Raw genomic sequence first — 18811 nt, 5'->3', positions numbered from 1 at the left:
CAACATGAATGGCCTATTTAATACCTTATCAAATATAAATAAATATATCTGCTAAAATATTATTACTTAGCAAATATTTTCCAAATATTTGATTATAAGCCACTTAAACGTTTAAAAACAAGGTACTTATTTGATTTAATTAGATTAAAAAGTCACTTATATCGTTTTTATACTTTTAATTTTTATTTTATTAATATTTTCGTACGGTTATATCTGTGTAACATTAAATATATAGAACAAGTTTTGTAATTTTTAATAAATAGTACATTTGTTCTAAAAGCTTCTTCATGTCGGGGATGAAACAAGTTATGTTGATTAAAAATTGTATCGAGTATTAATCATATAATCATACATAAATATCATGCTTTCGTTTGAACAACAAAAATTATTGCAAAATCTGATACACTGTATGAGTCATTTGTTACGTAAGTTGAAGGTTCTTCATTCTCAGTTTTTCGCTCTTAATTTAATCATGGGGGAAATATTATATAGCCTTTAGATCTTGAAATGTCCTTTATGCCCTCGAAATAAAATTCTTCAAATTAAAATCGAGAAAAAAAAACGTTTTTTTTTCGTTGCTGCTTAAAATGGATGAAGTTCAAGTATGTGTTTTATTTCATTTTATTTACGGTCGTATGATCAATTGTTTATCTGTATTATAATATTCGCTAAGTTAGTAACTTCAAAAACAAGTGCCGTGTTCTATTGACTTTTAAGTAATCTAGTTTTTTATTTATTAAATGTATAAACAAGTGCTGTTGGCTAGCCACTCAATATCTTGTTTTTTATGATCTGGTCTGGCGACTAGTTTGGTTGATTTTTACGATTAGTATTATTCTTCGAAAAGTTTGGGGCCTCTCCAAATGTTTAAGGCATGCTTATCTTTAGAACTATGTATTTAACAAATGTCTCTTCAGGTGTAGAAGTGCTTTTCTGGAACAATCGAAAAACTAATATGTTTGGAATAAGTCCTATTCTTTTAATATAATTTATATATAGACATGAATGAGTCTTTAGAAAATCGTCTAAAGTATTAATTATTTGTTGTCTCAATGATTATTTACCTAGCATTTTTTTTAAAGTAAGCGTTTTTTAATCTAAACAATTACACTTATGGAAGTCAATAGAGTAGCCACAAACAAGTGCCTTATATTGCTTTATGCTATGCAGTAGGTCCTTGTCTGTTGATTTGTTTTTGAAGTATTTTATTTCGACAATAGAAATAGCACCGCGCTTGACATTGACATATATTAGGTTAGTGTCAAATAATCGTTGAATAAAATGGGGCTGTAATTTTGAACAAGTTGTGAAATATTCTGAAAAAAATATCTTTTTTTACAAAATATTTCTAATAGTAATAACATTTAACAAACAAAACGGAGATTAACTTAACATAACTCATTGATTTTATTGTTTAAATAGAAACATATATTGAGAATGGTTGCTCTAATATGCCTTACTCTCATTTCTTTCTTCCTCAGACACTTTTAAGACTATTAATAAGATGTTTGAAGTGTTATTGATGGCGGGTTTCTTAACTAAAAAATTGGGTAGAATTATGTGGGCGAGTAGTACATTAGTAATAGAATAATAACGAAAGGCTATACAATTGAGGCATATCCGAACACAAACTACAATATCATACCCGAGTCGGATTGGTAAAATAAGAAGTCACCAAAAAATATCAGTAGCTTGATGATATTCTTGGGAATATTGGGAGAATATATAACTTATTCCAGTAATATTAATAATATACCCATAATTAATGCAATTTATGTTAAAACGTTCTAATAGGCTGTCCAACTAAAACAATAAATAAAAAAGTACCTTCACTTTTTCGCAGATGTTTTTAAACGTATGGGTACCTTCTTAATATTAAAGTCAACCGCATAACCTTCAATTAATTTAATATTAGGGCTAAATATTAGTAAAAAACAACATCTTCTTTTCTTATCTGTATGGGCTAATTTATGCAAATTAAACGGTTAAACTAATATCTGGAATTTGTTGATAAACATCACTATTAATTTTACAACTACACAGAAGATATATTCAGCTCAGTTGGTTTCAATTTAGTATAATTGAATAATATCGTAATATACACGTCTGGTAGAGCAATCGTTTGTTAGGAATTATATCTGAGATTGCAGCAACTGGAAATGTATTTTATTGTTGAATGTATTAATACTAGATTTTTTTTACTTGGCGGACCAGAATTTATTTGGTAATTCGGTAATTTAATCAGTAGTCAGTTCATAGATCAATAATTTGGGAAAATTGCCTCAGTTTTAGAACTTTCGAAAAAAAGTACCTGAACGAAAAAAAACGAAATTACTTTATTCATTTATTTAAATAATAACATAGAGTATACAAATTATGAAAAGCCCCATTTATTTTAATTTTACTTTTTTTAATGTGAATCTGAGAAAAATATGTTAATATGTATATACCCTAAGGTAAATAAACTCTTATTTTTTAAATCTAAAAAAATCGATTATTTGACAAAATATTATTAGTTGGTATTTTTGTATGCGAAATTTTTGAGATATAATTCAATCGCGTTATTTATTAAGTATTTTGTTTCTTTATAACCGATAAGATAGAAATATGAGGAAGAATTAACACGAAGTACTATTCAAGATATCGGTTTAAGGAGCACTTCAATTTTGAAAAACAAGACACTTACTTATTCTCAAAATATCAATTTATTTTTCAACTATCCCCTACGTATATTTAACTGATAAGCTGCAATTGTTCAGGTAAATATTTGAAAAAAATAATAGTTTGGTGTTTAGAAGTTTGACATTCAATGATGGAATAAACCCTCTGTTGGATTTTTGCCATGTCCACATTAGTATGCCATAACTCTATATTAGAATTACACTATTTTCTACCATATAAACTTGCTTTGCCTTTTTATATGCCGACTATAGCCCGTAGCATTTTATTATCACTATTAGAAATCACAGCACACGGGTATTTGAGCTAATTAAAGATACAAAGGTTCACATTACTGTCTTTTCGTTATTTGAAGAAGTTTTTTGGAATAATAAAACGTGTAAATATTTTTAACAACTTATCCTAAATCATAACACATATTATTGAACCATAAAAAACCAAACATAGCTATTAATAAGGGTAATTCACTATTATATCTAAAATTACTTTAGATTTAACTGACAAAGAAAATCCAAATACATTTGATGATTTATTTTTATTTTCTAGTTATTTGGTTTAGGGGGTTTCATACATTTAAAGTGTGATTTAAGCCTGGAGATTATCTCTAGAGTGTAATAAATTTGAATTTAAAATGTTTTATACATTATACCCATATAAATAAATTAATTGCACCTGTTTTCTTCTTAATGTTAGAGGTGATTGTGAAAAGGCGACTATTTCTATATAATTTCTATAAAATATGTGTCTAAACAGTCTAAATAAAAATTAAATGATTCAAAAGACAGTCTAGACCATTGAGTTGTGAATTTTGGGTTCATAATAAATATGTTAAATTGACTGTTTTTGACTGTGAAATGCCTTTATTACCATTCAAAAAATGTCCTCACTATATACTCTTTGATTTTTGTTTTATATCGCCGCACTTAGAACATAAGTTATAATAATAATATAGCCGTTTCTATAGTGATAAAAATGTCATTAGAATTAATATATTTTTTAGTTTTTTATAAAATCATAAATTCCGCAAACTGAAAATAAAACATATAATCTATGCTCCATCTGTTTTGCTTCCTAAAAATAGGCGTTATAATTCTGTAATACGTTATACGATCCGTACATATTTCGCCAGTTATAACTGTATCTTTTAACTGTGTAAACTTGAAGAGATATATTTCAGGCCGTGTTTTATAATATTTAATCACTATTAGTTAGGTAAGGTTATATTTTAATTTAATTTTTCGAAGAGGTTGCATATCCGTTAATTATTTAAATAATGGTAATCAATCAATCTATTTAAATCGTAAACATATAATAAATCTTTCAGTGTTGTATGTACACTGTCGAAATAATAAGATAACTAGATTAATTAATGGAAACCAACCCAAAATTCTGGGTTTGTCATTGCACTGCATTTAAAACAATTTTAAATGATAGATATTTAATTTTAACTAAACATGTCGGTAGTAGCACATTTTACATATTTAAAATAACAATGATAAACTGTGCATAATACGTATAATGGGTTTGATGTTCTGTCGCTCCTGGTATGTTTTCTTTATCAATTTTACTTCTAGAAGTACGTTTATTGTACTTTCATGTGTTCATGAAACAACCAAGAATTTTGACTATGGCCTTTCACGTTGTTCAAAAATGCAACTTATTTCTTTCGGATACTTCTAAGTTTGAAGAACTCAACATGTAATGTCAGATCTAATCTGTTCTTTCGGTTTAGCCTCTGAAAATAATTACACAAATAGTACACAAATGCTTAAAACAATCACCAATTTTGAGTAGTACTGTTACAATTTCTTTAATTAAGTGTAAATTTAGGTCTAGTGGTAATATAGTAATTTTTTTGGGGTCTACTAAACTTTTAGGCAAAATATTTCTCTGGTGATAGGTACTAATGTTGATACCTTGCTTTACTTACTTTCGGTTTTGAAACTCTTTGAACTTTAAAAAAATAGGAATATTGTTATGATATTTCTAAGATCTATATACTATGATGTGTATACTCACTTTTTACTCCATTAAATTATTAGAAATAATTTTTAAAAAATTGAGTTTAGGGAATAATAAAAAATCTGGCAAAGCTGAATTAGCTGAATATAGTGAAGTGAAGTATAGTCTGAAAATGAATGAAGATTTACCTTTTTTATTTTTGAATAAAAAGCATTTCTTGTTGATGGTAGGTGGTATTGATATATTTCTAATTTTGTATTATTTGCATTTATATTCATGACTTACGCCAATGAATGTTTTTTATATTTAAATACCAGTAGGTTTTATATCGGAATAGATTTTTTCTTATGTCTTATTGTTATCTGACATTAATACAACTGCACATTAATAATATTTAGTTTAACATTATAATACTTGTATAAAAATAAACAAAATAGTGTAACTATCATTGTTAATGTGATTATGAATAATAAGTTTCCCTGTCGATGATTCATCATTATTTAAACTAGTTATTGCAATTTAAACTATATTAAAATAATATTTTAGCACGCTTGAGATTATTGTATTTATGTCACAGTTCATACGTGCTGTTATAAATAGAAGTTTCCGCTCTCTCCGTTTAAAATAAATTACCACTAATGTAATAATATACATTTTTGTATATAACATTTTTTTAAATAAATCTTTTATATAAATTTAGTTACTACAAATTCGCTTTATAGATGAGAACAACGCTGTGATGCCGATATATATAATTTTTGTAATCCTCATTGTATTGGCGGCTGCCCAAAAGGATCCCCATTTCTGGAAAAACAGGAATGGCATTGTGCATCTGTTTGAATGGAAATGGATCGATATAGCTACGGAATGTGAAAACTTTCTCAGTAAGAGGGGCTTTGGTGGAGTTCAGGTAAGTACATACATGCAATTTTAATATTATTTCATATAATGTTAAATCAAATCATCAAGATATTTATCAGTTTTCTGTGTATAAATCAGTTTAATTAATATTAACTTATAAAAAACAAGGATGTAAACTCCTGACTTGCTGGTATTGAATTGAATCAACAATACGTGATAAAATTAATATTAGTTACCCTAATTTTATGGTTCTCTTGGAATTAGAATGTAATAGTAACAGGTTTCAATAACACAGGCTTATTAGGCTTACATTTTTGTGCTGAGGACCAACCTGTTGTTCCACATAGTGATATTGATAAGTCATTTTTGTCTATTCTTTCTACTCTTCTCTTTTATTTCTTGTATACATTTCTTCCAGTAATTTTGTCTCTGCTCAGTCTTCTTGCTTCGGCTGAGGTTTTGCCTCTCTTCTGATACATTATGTTACGATTCGTTTAGGTCGCCTTCTTATTTTTATCATTTCTCTTCTTGCTTCTAATATTCCAATCAATCTGAGTTGTCTTCTTTTATATGTATTATTCTATTTACTCTCCTACTGTACTCTATGTACCCTCAATATTGGCTGTTTTCTTATTTTTGTACTTCTTGTCCTGTCCATTTTATGTTTGTATTTTACTTAGTGTTCTTTCTGAAAATACTTGTCTCAGCTGAAGTGTTGGTCTGTAAATTGTAGACCTCCATTTTAGTTTGCTTTTTTCTATTTATTAATAAATTTGCGACTTATAGAGAAGTACAAATTAAACTTCTGGACTTCATAACTTTCAATTTCTATACCCAGATACTCAAGTGCTTTTAGTTGTTTTATCTTTACATTCAAAATTTGGATATTTATTATTTCTAGCTCTACCGCCACCACATATTATGTATTGCCTTTATTGACTATCATTTCATGTGTTTAAGATTTTGAGAGAGATACGCTCTCTGGTTATGTCGATTGTTTAAAATATTTGCATAGAATATTTGAACATTTGTCATAAGCTAAATTAAAATTTTCGTTAGGTTTAATATTCGTAATGGTTTACTCCATATTCGAGACAATGATGAGTATATATAAAGAGAACAGAGTGTCTACTTTAACACTAATGCGGCTAAGTTTTTGAACAAAGGAGTTTTGGAGTTTATAACTTTAATTAAAGACCTATCGTAGTTAATAGGATTTTGAATTTCCTTTTCAAAAGTAAAATAGTAAAATAGGACCTTTTAGAAAACTAAATTTTAAAGAGCAATAACTGTTAACTCAGTAAATGAATAAATGTTATCTTTCAAACGCGCTATAGTATTATTTCAATGTAATACATTTTTTATTTATTTTTATTTATAGATTTCCCCTCCAAGTGAAAATGCAATTGTTGCTGGACGTCCTTGGTGGGAGAAGTATCAACCAGTCAGTTACATTCTCAATAATAGGGCTGGAGATGAAACGACTTTTTTGGAAATGACAAGGCGCTGTAACAATGCCGGTATCAGGTAACGTTTTATATAAATCAGGTAATGTTATATTATAAACTTATGTGAAAATTATTACGTTATTTAGAATCTACGTTGATTTGGTTGTTAACCATATGGCTGTCGCACCTGGACGTGGTACTGCCAACAGTACATATAATACAGAGAAGAAATCCTATCCAGCGGTACCCTATACCAGTAGACACTTTCACCCTTCATGCGGTATTGATTACAACAATGCGGAATCGATAAGAAATTGCGAGTTGGTTGGGTTGAAAGACTTGGATCAAAGTCAACATTATGTTCGGGAAAAGATAATTGAATACGTAAATCATTTGATCGATCTTGGTGTAGCAGGGTTTAGAGTTGATGCTGCCAAGCACATGTGGCCAAATGATCTGGAGCAAATTTTCAGTAGCGTTAAATATTTGAACACAGCTCATGGATTTCCTAATCATTCAAGGGCGTTTATTTACCAAGAGGTTATCAATATTGGTAAGCGACTATCATAGCTTATTAAGAACTAAGAATTATAAAAACATTGCAAACAAGAGCAGTTTTGAGAGTGTTTCAAGAACTTAAACCTATAATATTTGAAATACTTATAATTACATGATACGTATTTTCTCTACAGCTTTGCTATGACATACAAAGGTCTATCTTGCGTATTCGAAGTTCTCTGGAGAATCTGCTCTCTATATACACTTATGATTGCTGGAAAATATATTTAATAAAACTTCAAATTAAACTAATTTGCAATTTTAATCACCAAATCAGCACTGAACCAGTGAAAGCTTCATGTTTAGCTCTTATGTTATTACTCGAAGTACTGGTTAACTAGACTATTTTTTTTCTATCTTTATACATACCTACATTTATATGTTGGCAATTTATAACATTATAGCTCTATAATATCCTTTTGTTTCTCATCATAATCAATTTCATTACATGTTATTAATATTATTGGTGTTTGACATAAAACGATTAAGTATTATATAGACAAATCTTTACCAATAAAATTTCAATATGAATAGCATGATAAGAACATATATATTTACCTGTTTGCTATCCATTTACTCCACCTACTTGGATGTTAATCTTATCAATTTGTCTCTTTATTCGATTGAATTTAAGATAGATGACTGGTTCTTAATCATATATTATGTAGTTTCTTTCTTAATAATTTTAACAAATAGGTTTTACAATTGTTCAACAAAATGCCTATGTTTTCACGTTTTCTTTCCTATGTATCTCCATTATAAGTCTATTTTCTATTCCAAGTATTTAGGATTGATAAAAGAGGTATTCAGAAGAGCATAAAAGAAACATTGTTTTATATTAATTTCTCACTCTTACGACTCAGAACCTCTTTCTTACAAATGTATAATACGAACATTGTTTGAAGCTTTGCCTTTTCATCCGTTATTCATAATTATTGTAAATTTATGAAGTGATTTAAAAATTGCCCATACATAAATTGATTTATAAACCGCTTTTATGTCGATACGATTGAGAATTTCATATGCTTTATCATCGATTAGTTGGCCAAGACCAAATTCAGCTTTAACGAAATTATTTCACACATGTTTCGTGTCTTCCCTTTCAGATGTAAAGTTTTCAGAAAAGGAAATATATGGTGAAAATTACTTTCTCGAATCTCCATTTTCAAAATGTCATTTAAAATAATTTAAGGCTGGTTAAATGAAAAACGTTACGTTTATATCTAAAGTATTCCACAGAATGTTACCTTTCAAAATCGCTATAATTTTCGTTGACTGAACGGGTATTACTAGAGGTATGCGACTTTAGGCATTGGACATTCTTTTGCCTTAGCGTTTCATCCTTGGACGATCCTTGTAATATTTTGTGCTTACAGATGACCATGTAGTAAATAACCGAGATTATTTACCAATCGGAAGAGTATGCGAATTCAAAAATGGCCATGAATTAGCACCATGTTTCAATGGACACAATCCACTTAAATACTTAAAAAGTTGGGGTACCGGATGGGGCCTTTTAGAAGGCCCTGAAACGGTTATATTTATTGAAAATCACGATACCGAAAGAGGAAATCGAACCCTATCTTACAAAAATGCTAAACCTTACAAAGCTGCCATTGGCTTCATGTTCGCTCATCCGTACGATGCTGTTCTTAAAATTATGTCCAGTTATTTCTTTGATAACAATGACCAAGGTAAAATTTAGTTCATATAGGGAATATTTTTAACATCTTTGTTTTTTCAGCTCCGCCACATGTCGGTGATACTATATTGTCTCCAGGTTTCAGTTCGGATGGTACTTGTACGAACGGATGGGTGTGTCAACATCGTTGGTCGCCGATTTTTAACATGATCGAGTTCCGTAACACAGTTGAAGGAACCGACTTAAATAAATGGTGGGACAATGGAGATCGACAAATAGCTTTTAGCAGAGGCAATAAAGGGTTTTACGCCGTTACTGTCTACGGTGATATTAACACAAAAATACCAACAAGTCTTCCTGATGGCAGTTACTGTGATATTATATCGGGAAGTTTTGTCAAAGGGAAATGTACAGGAAAAACATTGAATGTTAGCGGTGGATACGTCCATGTTTACATTGGGGCGTTTGATTTTGAGGCAGCTGTGGCCACTCACATTAATGCAAAAATATATACGTATTGATGGATACTGTTTATTGATTTATGTTACTTAATTGTATTAATTTGCATTTCAATTATATAAATAATATAATGGTTCTTATTGTTTTTTTTACTTACTTTACCTAAAAAGTAGTTACTGATCAAGTGCTGATAATTTCTGAATTATATTTTTTTTTATATAAAATATTTATCATCAACTTATTGAAGTTAGTGTTTTCTTCTGCATCAAAGAGTGCAAGTGGAAGGGAGGAAACATTATTATCAAGAAATCTGCCTCTTTCGGTGTTCATTTTACCAATCCTTCTGTATGACTCCAAGTGTTGAACACTGAAATGAAGTCATTAGTTTAAGGTGGGACAATCATCCCACAATTGAGAAGCAAATTCAGAGGCTCAGTTTACGATGGTTTGGACATATCTGTGGAATGAAAAGTGAACGGATTCCTCACAGTGAAACAGACTTTTGTGGCGAAATCGATCCTTTGTTCTTAAAAATTCAAATTCAAATTCGATGATTATACAGTGTGAAAATTGTTATAATATTCAATTTCTTTTGAAGCAAAGCTGATTAGTTAACAATATAAGAGTTATGGTGCAATATATCTTTAACACATGGTCTACCTTAATTTTTGTAAAAATCATATAAATGAGACTAAAGAAAATGTGTAAAGGTTCTTGGATTCTTTTCGCCAAAGTTAAAAAGTTTTCGGTCTAAAAATCGATTGATTTATAAATTTATTTCGTTATAATGAATTTAGTTCAGTTGAGACTTCATCACTCAATTAAAAGCTTTATACCAATGGTGCTACGGCTTCGATAGCAATCCATTATTTGAGATGCAGAAACACTAGCCAGAAATACTTCTGAGGTCAGAACTATGTAGCTGATCGTAATATTAATTTATTGATTGACTGCAGAACAGATATGGGAGGATACTTAAGATTGGCCCTGGAATAAAGGAGATATATTGTATTGATGCTTCATTTAAGCTACAAACATTTGTTACCGTACAATAGTTTAATAGAATATGAAACAATTTTCGGACCCGGAACTGTCATAACGCATGAGTAATACGAAGTACGAAGTTCATTGTTCATACTTGCATGTAATTGATTTGAGTATAAAATTTATTTGTCAGTTAAACAAATATGACTTTGTAATTGTACTTGACGTGGACAATCGCTAGACAATCGCTAAGTGACGATAAGAAATGGAAGTTTTTTTGTTGATTGATAAACTCAATTGTTTGTGCTGCGAAATGACCAAAAATAAATTTAGCAAATTGTACACGTATTTAATATCTTTTTATAGATTCTTAGTCATAACAACTTTTGCAAAAATATGATTACCTTGTCGCATGACTGTTCCACGAGGGCATGTTGTGATAAAATAAATACTTTAAGATTGTTTTTTTAGATTATTTATTTTCATAGATACTGAAATGATACGATAGAGCAAATCAGTTTTGAAAGTTCAGTGACAGGTAACGGAAGCATATTTTTTAGAGAATCTTTATTTGTTAATTTTTAAAGTTATAGTTTATGATATATTTATTATTCAACGGTATTTTGTATCTCTATATATAATTTTATAACAATTTTTAAATATGGCTTAAAATTGTTTTTGCTCGGTTTTAGTTTAAGTTGTTCAATAAGTTCGAGTACATTAAAAATGTTAAAGCTGTCTATTATATTAATGCTCACTAGCTTTTAGAATATCTGATATTTAAATAGAGATATAGGGTTTATTTAATCAAACAATCGATTAAATTAATATTTCATAATTTATTTTACTTCGGGATTTAATTGTGAATTTTTATCTTGTAAATATTTTGTAGAACTTGAATATTTTAGTTTTAGTGACAAATCGACACCATTTGATCATGATCCTGGATCAGAACATCAGTCAGCAAAATCAATTCTTTTATAAATAGTGTTATGTCATTTTATTAATACTCCATCCAATTATTTGATTATTGTGATGGCTATTGTCATATAAAGCTACATCTTGAATTGTAGAAATAACATAATTATTTGAACCATACATACTTATAATTATATATTATTTTTAACGTTGCAGTTTTTTTTTGTAAAGTAAATTGTAAAAAATAAACACGTGTTTCATATTTTTGAGGCTAATAACTAAACATATTTTGTATATATGCATAAAATATATTTTGATTGTTCTTTAATTGGGGCAAATACACTCATAGAAGATGAAACTTAAAAGCCAAGCGATAACGACACAATGATTATTGAAATTTGCACTTTGTTTTTTGATGTAAAAATCAAGATAAGACATTATATTCAAATCTTTTAAGATCAAAACATATTCACACTCAAATATAAAACAAACTTAAATTAACAAACCTTGAACTAATTTTTTTAATTTATGAAACTCAAAAATATGAAACACGTGTTTATTTTTTGGAAATTATTTTACAAAAAAATTGGAGCATTTTTTTCACATTCTTTTAAAAACAAAAGTTGAGGGCTAAAAATATTATATTATTTTAGACAATATAATTATAAGTATGTATGTGTTAAATAGTACTTAAAAATAAAGTAAAACATAAAAATGACTGTTCGATAACCTTGGTGTTGTATAGTAACGTTACCTATTTTAAATTTTTGTTATTTTATACATACTAAAAAACTACCGATTAGCTTTTTTTATTGTTTCACAAATATTCTATTTTTATAACAAAACTATAGTTAAGAATCTAATAACTGAGGAAGCAGATATTATATACCGATTATTAACCTTTTTATGATTTTTATAGATAATCTATTACTTATTCATAAATTTCAAATCTAGTTATGTAATATTAGTCAGAAACTACGTATAAGTTATAATTTATAGTTTATTTACTCTTTAATCAGTTTAGTTTGCAAGACATATTTTAGTTAATCAACAATGTTTTATATAATATAGTAATATTGTAATTCCTAAAGGAGGACATTCCTTTATTAGATATGAAATTCCTCTTGAGTGTTACCCGTTTGTTCTAATACGTCTTCTAATCTTCTTGTGAATGATTGATGTAATACCCCATGAAAGGATATTCCACTTCTAAAGAAAATTTATAGATCCTATGCAGTAGATCAGTCTTTTTTTTTGACACCACTACTGACACACTATTGCTTTTATAACATATGTCATTCCAGTTCGTATAGTATTTCTTCCATTTTTCAAGCTTCCAACATTTTTTTTATATTCCATATATTTAATTTGATTTGTTCTTTTTTTAACTCAGTTAATTATTTGTTTCTTTATTTTAGTAAGTTCAGTCATGTTCTTCTTCACTTCTCTGTTTGTTCGTATACTATGTAACCACTATTTGTTTTTTTTTTGTATTCTAATCCCGATTTGTTTTCTTTAGTTTTGTCCTATTGTTGATTTTCTACATATTTAGATCGCTGTTTCGTCTTATTTTCTCTTTGTTCCTTCCTTATACCGCTTATTAACTTATATCCGCTTATACCCCTTAGATACAGATTTAGAATTTTTTATTTATATTAGTTTGTTAATCTAGATGTATTCAAATTATTATTTAAGTCTTTTTTATATTTTTCTTATTATTTTTAGGTATTACTTGTTTTATATTTTCTGTACCCTTGTTCTGTTGTACGAACTCATGGCAATTAAATAATATTCTCTGTCGACAGTTTGGCTCGGTGAAAGAAGTTGGATTGGAATTGAACATAACCATAAATTTCTTATTTTATGTGTTTGAAGGCGAATATATTTACAAAATAGGAATAAATAAAAATTATTTTATATTATTTGTTTTGTTTTATTTCAAAATGTAATACATTAGGATAATATAACATTCATTTAATAGTGAAATAATAATCAAACTATTAAAAACAGTCTCAATCAAATGGTTTACATAACGCCACATATTTATTTATAACTTACCGGTGTTCTAATTGTTTTTCAATTTCAATTAAAAAACAATGTTATCGCAAATATCTTCTTTAGAAAACAATATAGAGTGTATGAAAATAATATTATCATAGTAATATACTTGACAAAATGAGCGATAAAAAATCCAGATTGAACCTAAGACTGCCGAACGAGTATAAAAGTTTCACCGTTAACAATTCGGACTCACAGATTCTTTCGCGTTCAACATGAAAGTCCCAGCATCACTTATTTTATTGATCGCCACCTTGGCATCGGCCCAAAAAGATCCCCATTTTTGGGATGGAAGAAACACGATAGTGCACCTGTTCGAATGGAAACACTCCGATATAGCTTCCGAATGCGAAAATTTCCTTAGCCAAAAAGGATTTGCTGGTGTACAGGTATATAATTCGCTATTACCTTCTATTGATATTGGTAATGAACAGATGTATTTTAAATGTATTAATATTAATATATTATTATTTAAGTTCTTATTGAAATATAAAAAAGAATAATTACTCTCTCGAGATGGAGTTATGGATCTTTTTCACTTATGTAAATTGTCGAAATATGAACAACCATTTTAATTCTTTATCATTTTCAATAAAATATTATTTTTCTTCTGTTACTCTGAATTGTTTCATATATTAAAAATTATCATATCGAAGTCATATGTTAGCCTAGATTCTTGGTATATGTGAAATTTTTTTTTACGTATCGTCTTTTTACGTATATATATAAATATATTTTAAATATTCCATCTTTGTTTAATAGCATTCGTAGTTTTTTAATGCTTTCTATGAACTATTTAAGTTAGTTTCCACTAAATTACTTAAAATAATAATGATGAAAGGAAATGTTGTTCATCTTGAGAAAATCGTTACCGAGATTGTATTTCTTGTTGAGCATAAAAGGTATTACATGTGTATTATAGCCAAATATTTGATTTAATTTTGTAAAGATCATTGAATTTTTGTACGAGTGTATAATTATCACTACAGAATTAATATGCGGGAGTGCTGGCTGAGATAAGATACTTTATAACGAGCACATGTTTGGTACTTAACAAAGATGGAAATATCAGTTTATTTTCAAATAGCACTTGATCCTGCAATGCAAATTAAAAATATTGATACGCTACCTGGTTTATATATAGTTTTATCAGATTAAATGTCAATGATGAATCAAATTGGTTATGATTTTTATAGATTTCACCACCTAGTGAAAATGCTGTTGTTGATGGGCGTCCATGGTGGGAAAAATATCAGCCTGTGAGTTATGTCCTAAACAATCGGGCTGGCGATGAAAGTGCTCTTGCTGATATGGTGAAACGTTGCAATAATGTAGGAGTAAGGTATGCACGGAACATTCTTATAATTTAACATTATTTAAAAACCTAACAATAATATTTTTAGAGTATATGTTGACTTAGTCGTGAATCACATGGCCACTTCAAGCGGACAAGGCACGGCCGGAAACACATGTGATCCAGGCAGCAAATATTACCCAGCTGTATCGTATTCGAGTGAAAACTTCCACACATCCTGTGATATTAACTATAACGATGCCTCCTCTATCAGAAACTGTGAGCTGTCTGGTTTGAAAGACTTAGACCAGAGCCAGGATTATGTGAGAGGCAAGATTCGCGATTACATGAACCATCTCATTAGTTTGGGAGTAGCCGGATTCCGTGTGGATGCGGCGAAACATATGTGGCCCGCTGATCTGGACGCGATATTTGGAAGTTTGGATAACTTAAATACCGATCATGGTTTCCCCAGTGGTGCCAGAGCTTTCATTTTCCAAGAAGTTATTGATACCGGTAAGTATGCAAATAATTATTGGATTTACTATTGCTAAATATCAAAACATTACAGGCTCGGATCCAGTTTACAATACTGAGTATACATCATTTGGCAAAGTTTGCGAATTTAAATTCGGCAAGGATTTAGGGCCCTGCTTCAGAGGACAAAATCCATTGCATTACTTGACCAACTGGGGAACCGGATGGGGATTGTTAGACGGTGGTGATACCGTATCTTTTGTGGATAATCATGATAATGAAAGGGACGATGACACTTATTTGCACTATAAAGATGCAAAACCATACAAAGCTGCCATCGCTTTTATGTTGGCTCATCCCTACGATACCACCACAAGAATTTTATCAAGCTATTACTTTGACGGACATGATCAGGGTAGGTGCATCAGATTCATTACGTAACGCAGTTATAACTGTTCGTTGATTTTACAGCTCCCCCAGCTGATGGTGATAGTATTCTTTCTCCTGGATTCAACAGCGATGGTACTTGCACTAATGGATGGGTTTGTCAGCATCGTTGGTCTCCCATATTCAACATGGTTGCCTTCCGTAATGCTGTTGCTGGTACAGAACTAAATAACTGGTGGGACAATGGCGACAATCAAATAGCGTTTAGCAGAGGAGACAAAGGCTTCTACGCAGCCACCGCGAGTGGTGACATAAACACCAGCATTTCCACGGGATTACCTGATGGAACTTATTGCGATGTTATCTCTGGAAGCTACGTCAACGGTCAATGTACCGGAAAATCTCTTACGGTGAGCGGTGGGCAAGTGTACGTTCAACTGGGAGCTGATGAATTTGAAGGAGCTATTGCTCTCCATGTTAACGCAAAATTATAAACTGATACTGGAATATGAAATATGGCTGTGTATTTGATACTATATATTTTATATGAAACCCTTAGATCGTAATAAATCTTGAATAGTAGTTTTATTAAGATGTTTTAATTTCCTTCAAAAATATTCTATGCGTAAGACAGAATGATTTCAAATAATATCCTTCTAAAATCGGATCATATTGCGGTATACTTGTACTTGCTAAACATCTGCGACTTCGTGCTTATGAAGTTCAATTGATATAAGTATTGAAACTTAATAATAATGCATACCACCGAACGTTTATTGACTGGATTATTAAACCTGAAGTTATTTTTTTTAAGAGAACCTATACTGGCTTGGAATTTGATGCATCATTTGGGCATAAAACAATTTTTCTACCTAAATTTGATGGTATTAATGTAGACAACATGAAGCTTCAAGAAAACGATATCATGGAACATGTAATACATAAAACAATTACTGTGTGAAAATTTCCTTGTCGTGTATTTTTTCACATCAAATAATTGTAATTGATAATCTATAATCTATATATATATATATATATATATATATATATATATATATATATATATATATATATATATATATATATATATATATGGTTATCATGGGTCAAAAATTAAATTTCAAAGGAACACCACCCGTGTATCAAGATATATGTACATTGATACCAAACGAAGAGTATTGTATAGGAAACGTTGTGGCGTCTATTTAAACAATTTTCTATTCCATAAAGACATACATAACTAATATATTAAAGGATATTATAACATATATTATATTTTATTAAAAAAACTAAAATATTTTACTATTTTTCTCAAATATTCTAGTAATGATCTATTCAGAGTAAGTCTTTTTGTTTAGTTCAAATTGAAAGCTGAGAACGGTTATTAACCGTTCTTGAGAAATTGAAAACATATTAAAAAACGAAGCCTGTAATAAATGTATTCCATCCAAGAGGGGTTATTAGAACAGAAATAAATTTGAATTCAAATTTCTTAGACCAAAATTGTATTTTTCATTCTATTTATTCATTCAGTGCTATTCGTTCTAATTTAATTTATTTAGTGACAAGCTTCAAAATAAGTGTTACTATCTATTCATGGCTATTGAAATGCAGATTAAGGCATATGGTCAATCTAACCTTGAGCATAAACTGGAAGCCCTACTTCACCCACTGTATTTACGGAATATCAATCTTTTTGATTGCTGTTTAAATTGATCAACGATATATGATCTAGTTGAGCGACACTGCTCTCTTTATGAGGCTTATTCACAGTATTTATATAATTAATTATCTGATTACCAGCAATGGTTGTTATTTAAAAAAAATAAAAAATAATTAAGAGTTATTAAACTTTACACACACACTCTACCTGATAATTTATTAATATAATACAATTGTTGATAAATTCACGTGAAGATCACATGGTCAGAGTATATTAATACACTTATCATAATTTATACTTAATTTTTTAATCATTTTTATATTTTTAGTAATAAACTATAAATAGTAAATTTATTTTAATAAGTATTCATCTTTAGTGTGGAAATCTAAATTACTTAATACTTTAACAAATTAAAAGGGTTGCCAATATAAAAATATGTAAGCAGTGGAATTTTCAAAAGGTAGATTAAAAGAGGATCACTGCTGTATCACGTGAAATATTTAACTGTGTTTTCTAAAATAGATTACTCTATTAGAGTACTACAAAATTTGACATAAATAAACTTAATTTGAAATATTTGGAAAAGCTTTGCCTAAAGATTGTGATGGTTTAAAAAATTTATGTTAAAAATTTTCTCAGTCACAAGAAGCTTCTGTGCAAAAATTATACTGTTGGAGCATGTTATTTGAACATAGATATTCGATTTTAATTTTGAATTAGTTTGATTACAAAGGTAGTATATTTAAAGTAGCTGGGTCTAAGTTTTAGGCCAAAACTTAGCATCTCTAATATCGTAGGTACGGTAAGTTAAAAATTCCTGGCTGCCTCATGAATGTTAACTATTTCTTCTAAAATCATTTTGACTTTTTTCTTAAAAAATCGATGTGATGTGAGTTAAGAGCAAGGACATTCTTCAATACATAAAAAGACTTAAAAGTTACATATATCTAAATGAATTATAAAGTTTAATTTAAAATAACTGATATTTTAGTAATATAATTATTTTGAGTAAAAGTTGTAACTTAATAAAAAAAACTATGATTTTTTAAAATACTGTTTATAAAGTTTTCTCTAATTTCTTGAGATATATAATTGATTTCATATTGTCAATTACGGTTTCCGTACTAAGACTTACCTAAGATTAATTGATATAACTGAAATGATTATTAATTTTGGAAGTATACACTTTTTCTCTGGTGTTAAACATATCGAATGTCATGCATTAACAGAGCAAGTTAAGAAACATTGTAACAGAGAAGCTTCAAGTCTTCCTCAGTACTGACTAACGTGAGTTAGGTGACTCTGATTTTTCTTTATGAGTTTCTAATTAATGCAAAATACATTTATCAGTTGAACTTGTAGCATCATAGTGATTTAAATACTGATTCATTCTTTTAATTCATTGCATTCTTATACCAGCA

At 29.1% G+C, this 18811-nt stretch overlaps 2 protein-coding genes across 4 annotated transcripts; both read left to right on the top strand.

Moving 5' to 3' along the window:
- The first annotated feature begins 3779 nt into the window (after positions 1-3779).
- On the top strand, positions 3780-9745 carry LOC143196414 (alpha-amylase). 3 transcript variants are annotated; one of them, XM_076404079.1, is made up of 6 exons: positions 3780-3891; positions 5364-5551; positions 6884-7029; positions 7097-7503; positions 8885-9202; positions 9253-9745. In XM_076404079.1, the coding sequence occupies exons 2-6, from the start codon at positions 5381-5383 to the stop codon at positions 9669-9671; spliced, it is 1461 nt and encodes a 486-aa protein (XP_076260194.1). In that variant the 5' UTR covers positions 3780-3891; positions 5364-5380; the 3' UTR covers positions 9672-9745. The 3 variants fall into 3 exon arrangements, with proteins under 3 accessions (XP_076260194.1, XP_076260195.1, XP_076260196.1); XM_076404080.1 differs by lacking the exon at positions 3780-3891 and adding an exon at positions 5263-5281; XM_076404081.1 differs by lacking the exon at positions 3780-3891 and having other exon boundaries at positions 5347-5551.
- Positions 9746-13734: 3989 nt separating this feature from the next.
- On the top strand, positions 13735-16315 carry LOC143196735 (alpha-amylase). The gene is made up of 5 exons (XM_076404694.1): positions 13735-13958; positions 14766-14911; positions 14973-15379; positions 15435-15755; positions 15812-16315. The coding sequence occupies exons 1-5, from the start codon at positions 13785-13787 to the stop codon at positions 16219-16221; spliced, it is 1458 nt and encodes a 485-aa protein (XP_076260809.1). The 5' UTR covers positions 13735-13784; the 3' UTR covers positions 16222-16315.
- Positions 16316-18811: the final 2496 nt, after the last annotated feature.

Source organism: Rhynchophorus ferrugineus, unplaced genomic scaffold (genome assembly GCF_030347505.1).
Source record: "Rhynchophorus ferrugineus isolate W39M unplaced genomic scaffold, kcgeb_rfMv2 rfM4, whole genome shotgun sequence".
NCBI classification, from domain to species: domain Eukaryota; kingdom Metazoa; phylum Arthropoda; class Insecta; order Coleoptera; family Curculionidae; genus Rhynchophorus; species Rhynchophorus ferrugineus.
This window is presented reverse-complemented; position numbering and strand designations above follow the sequence as displayed.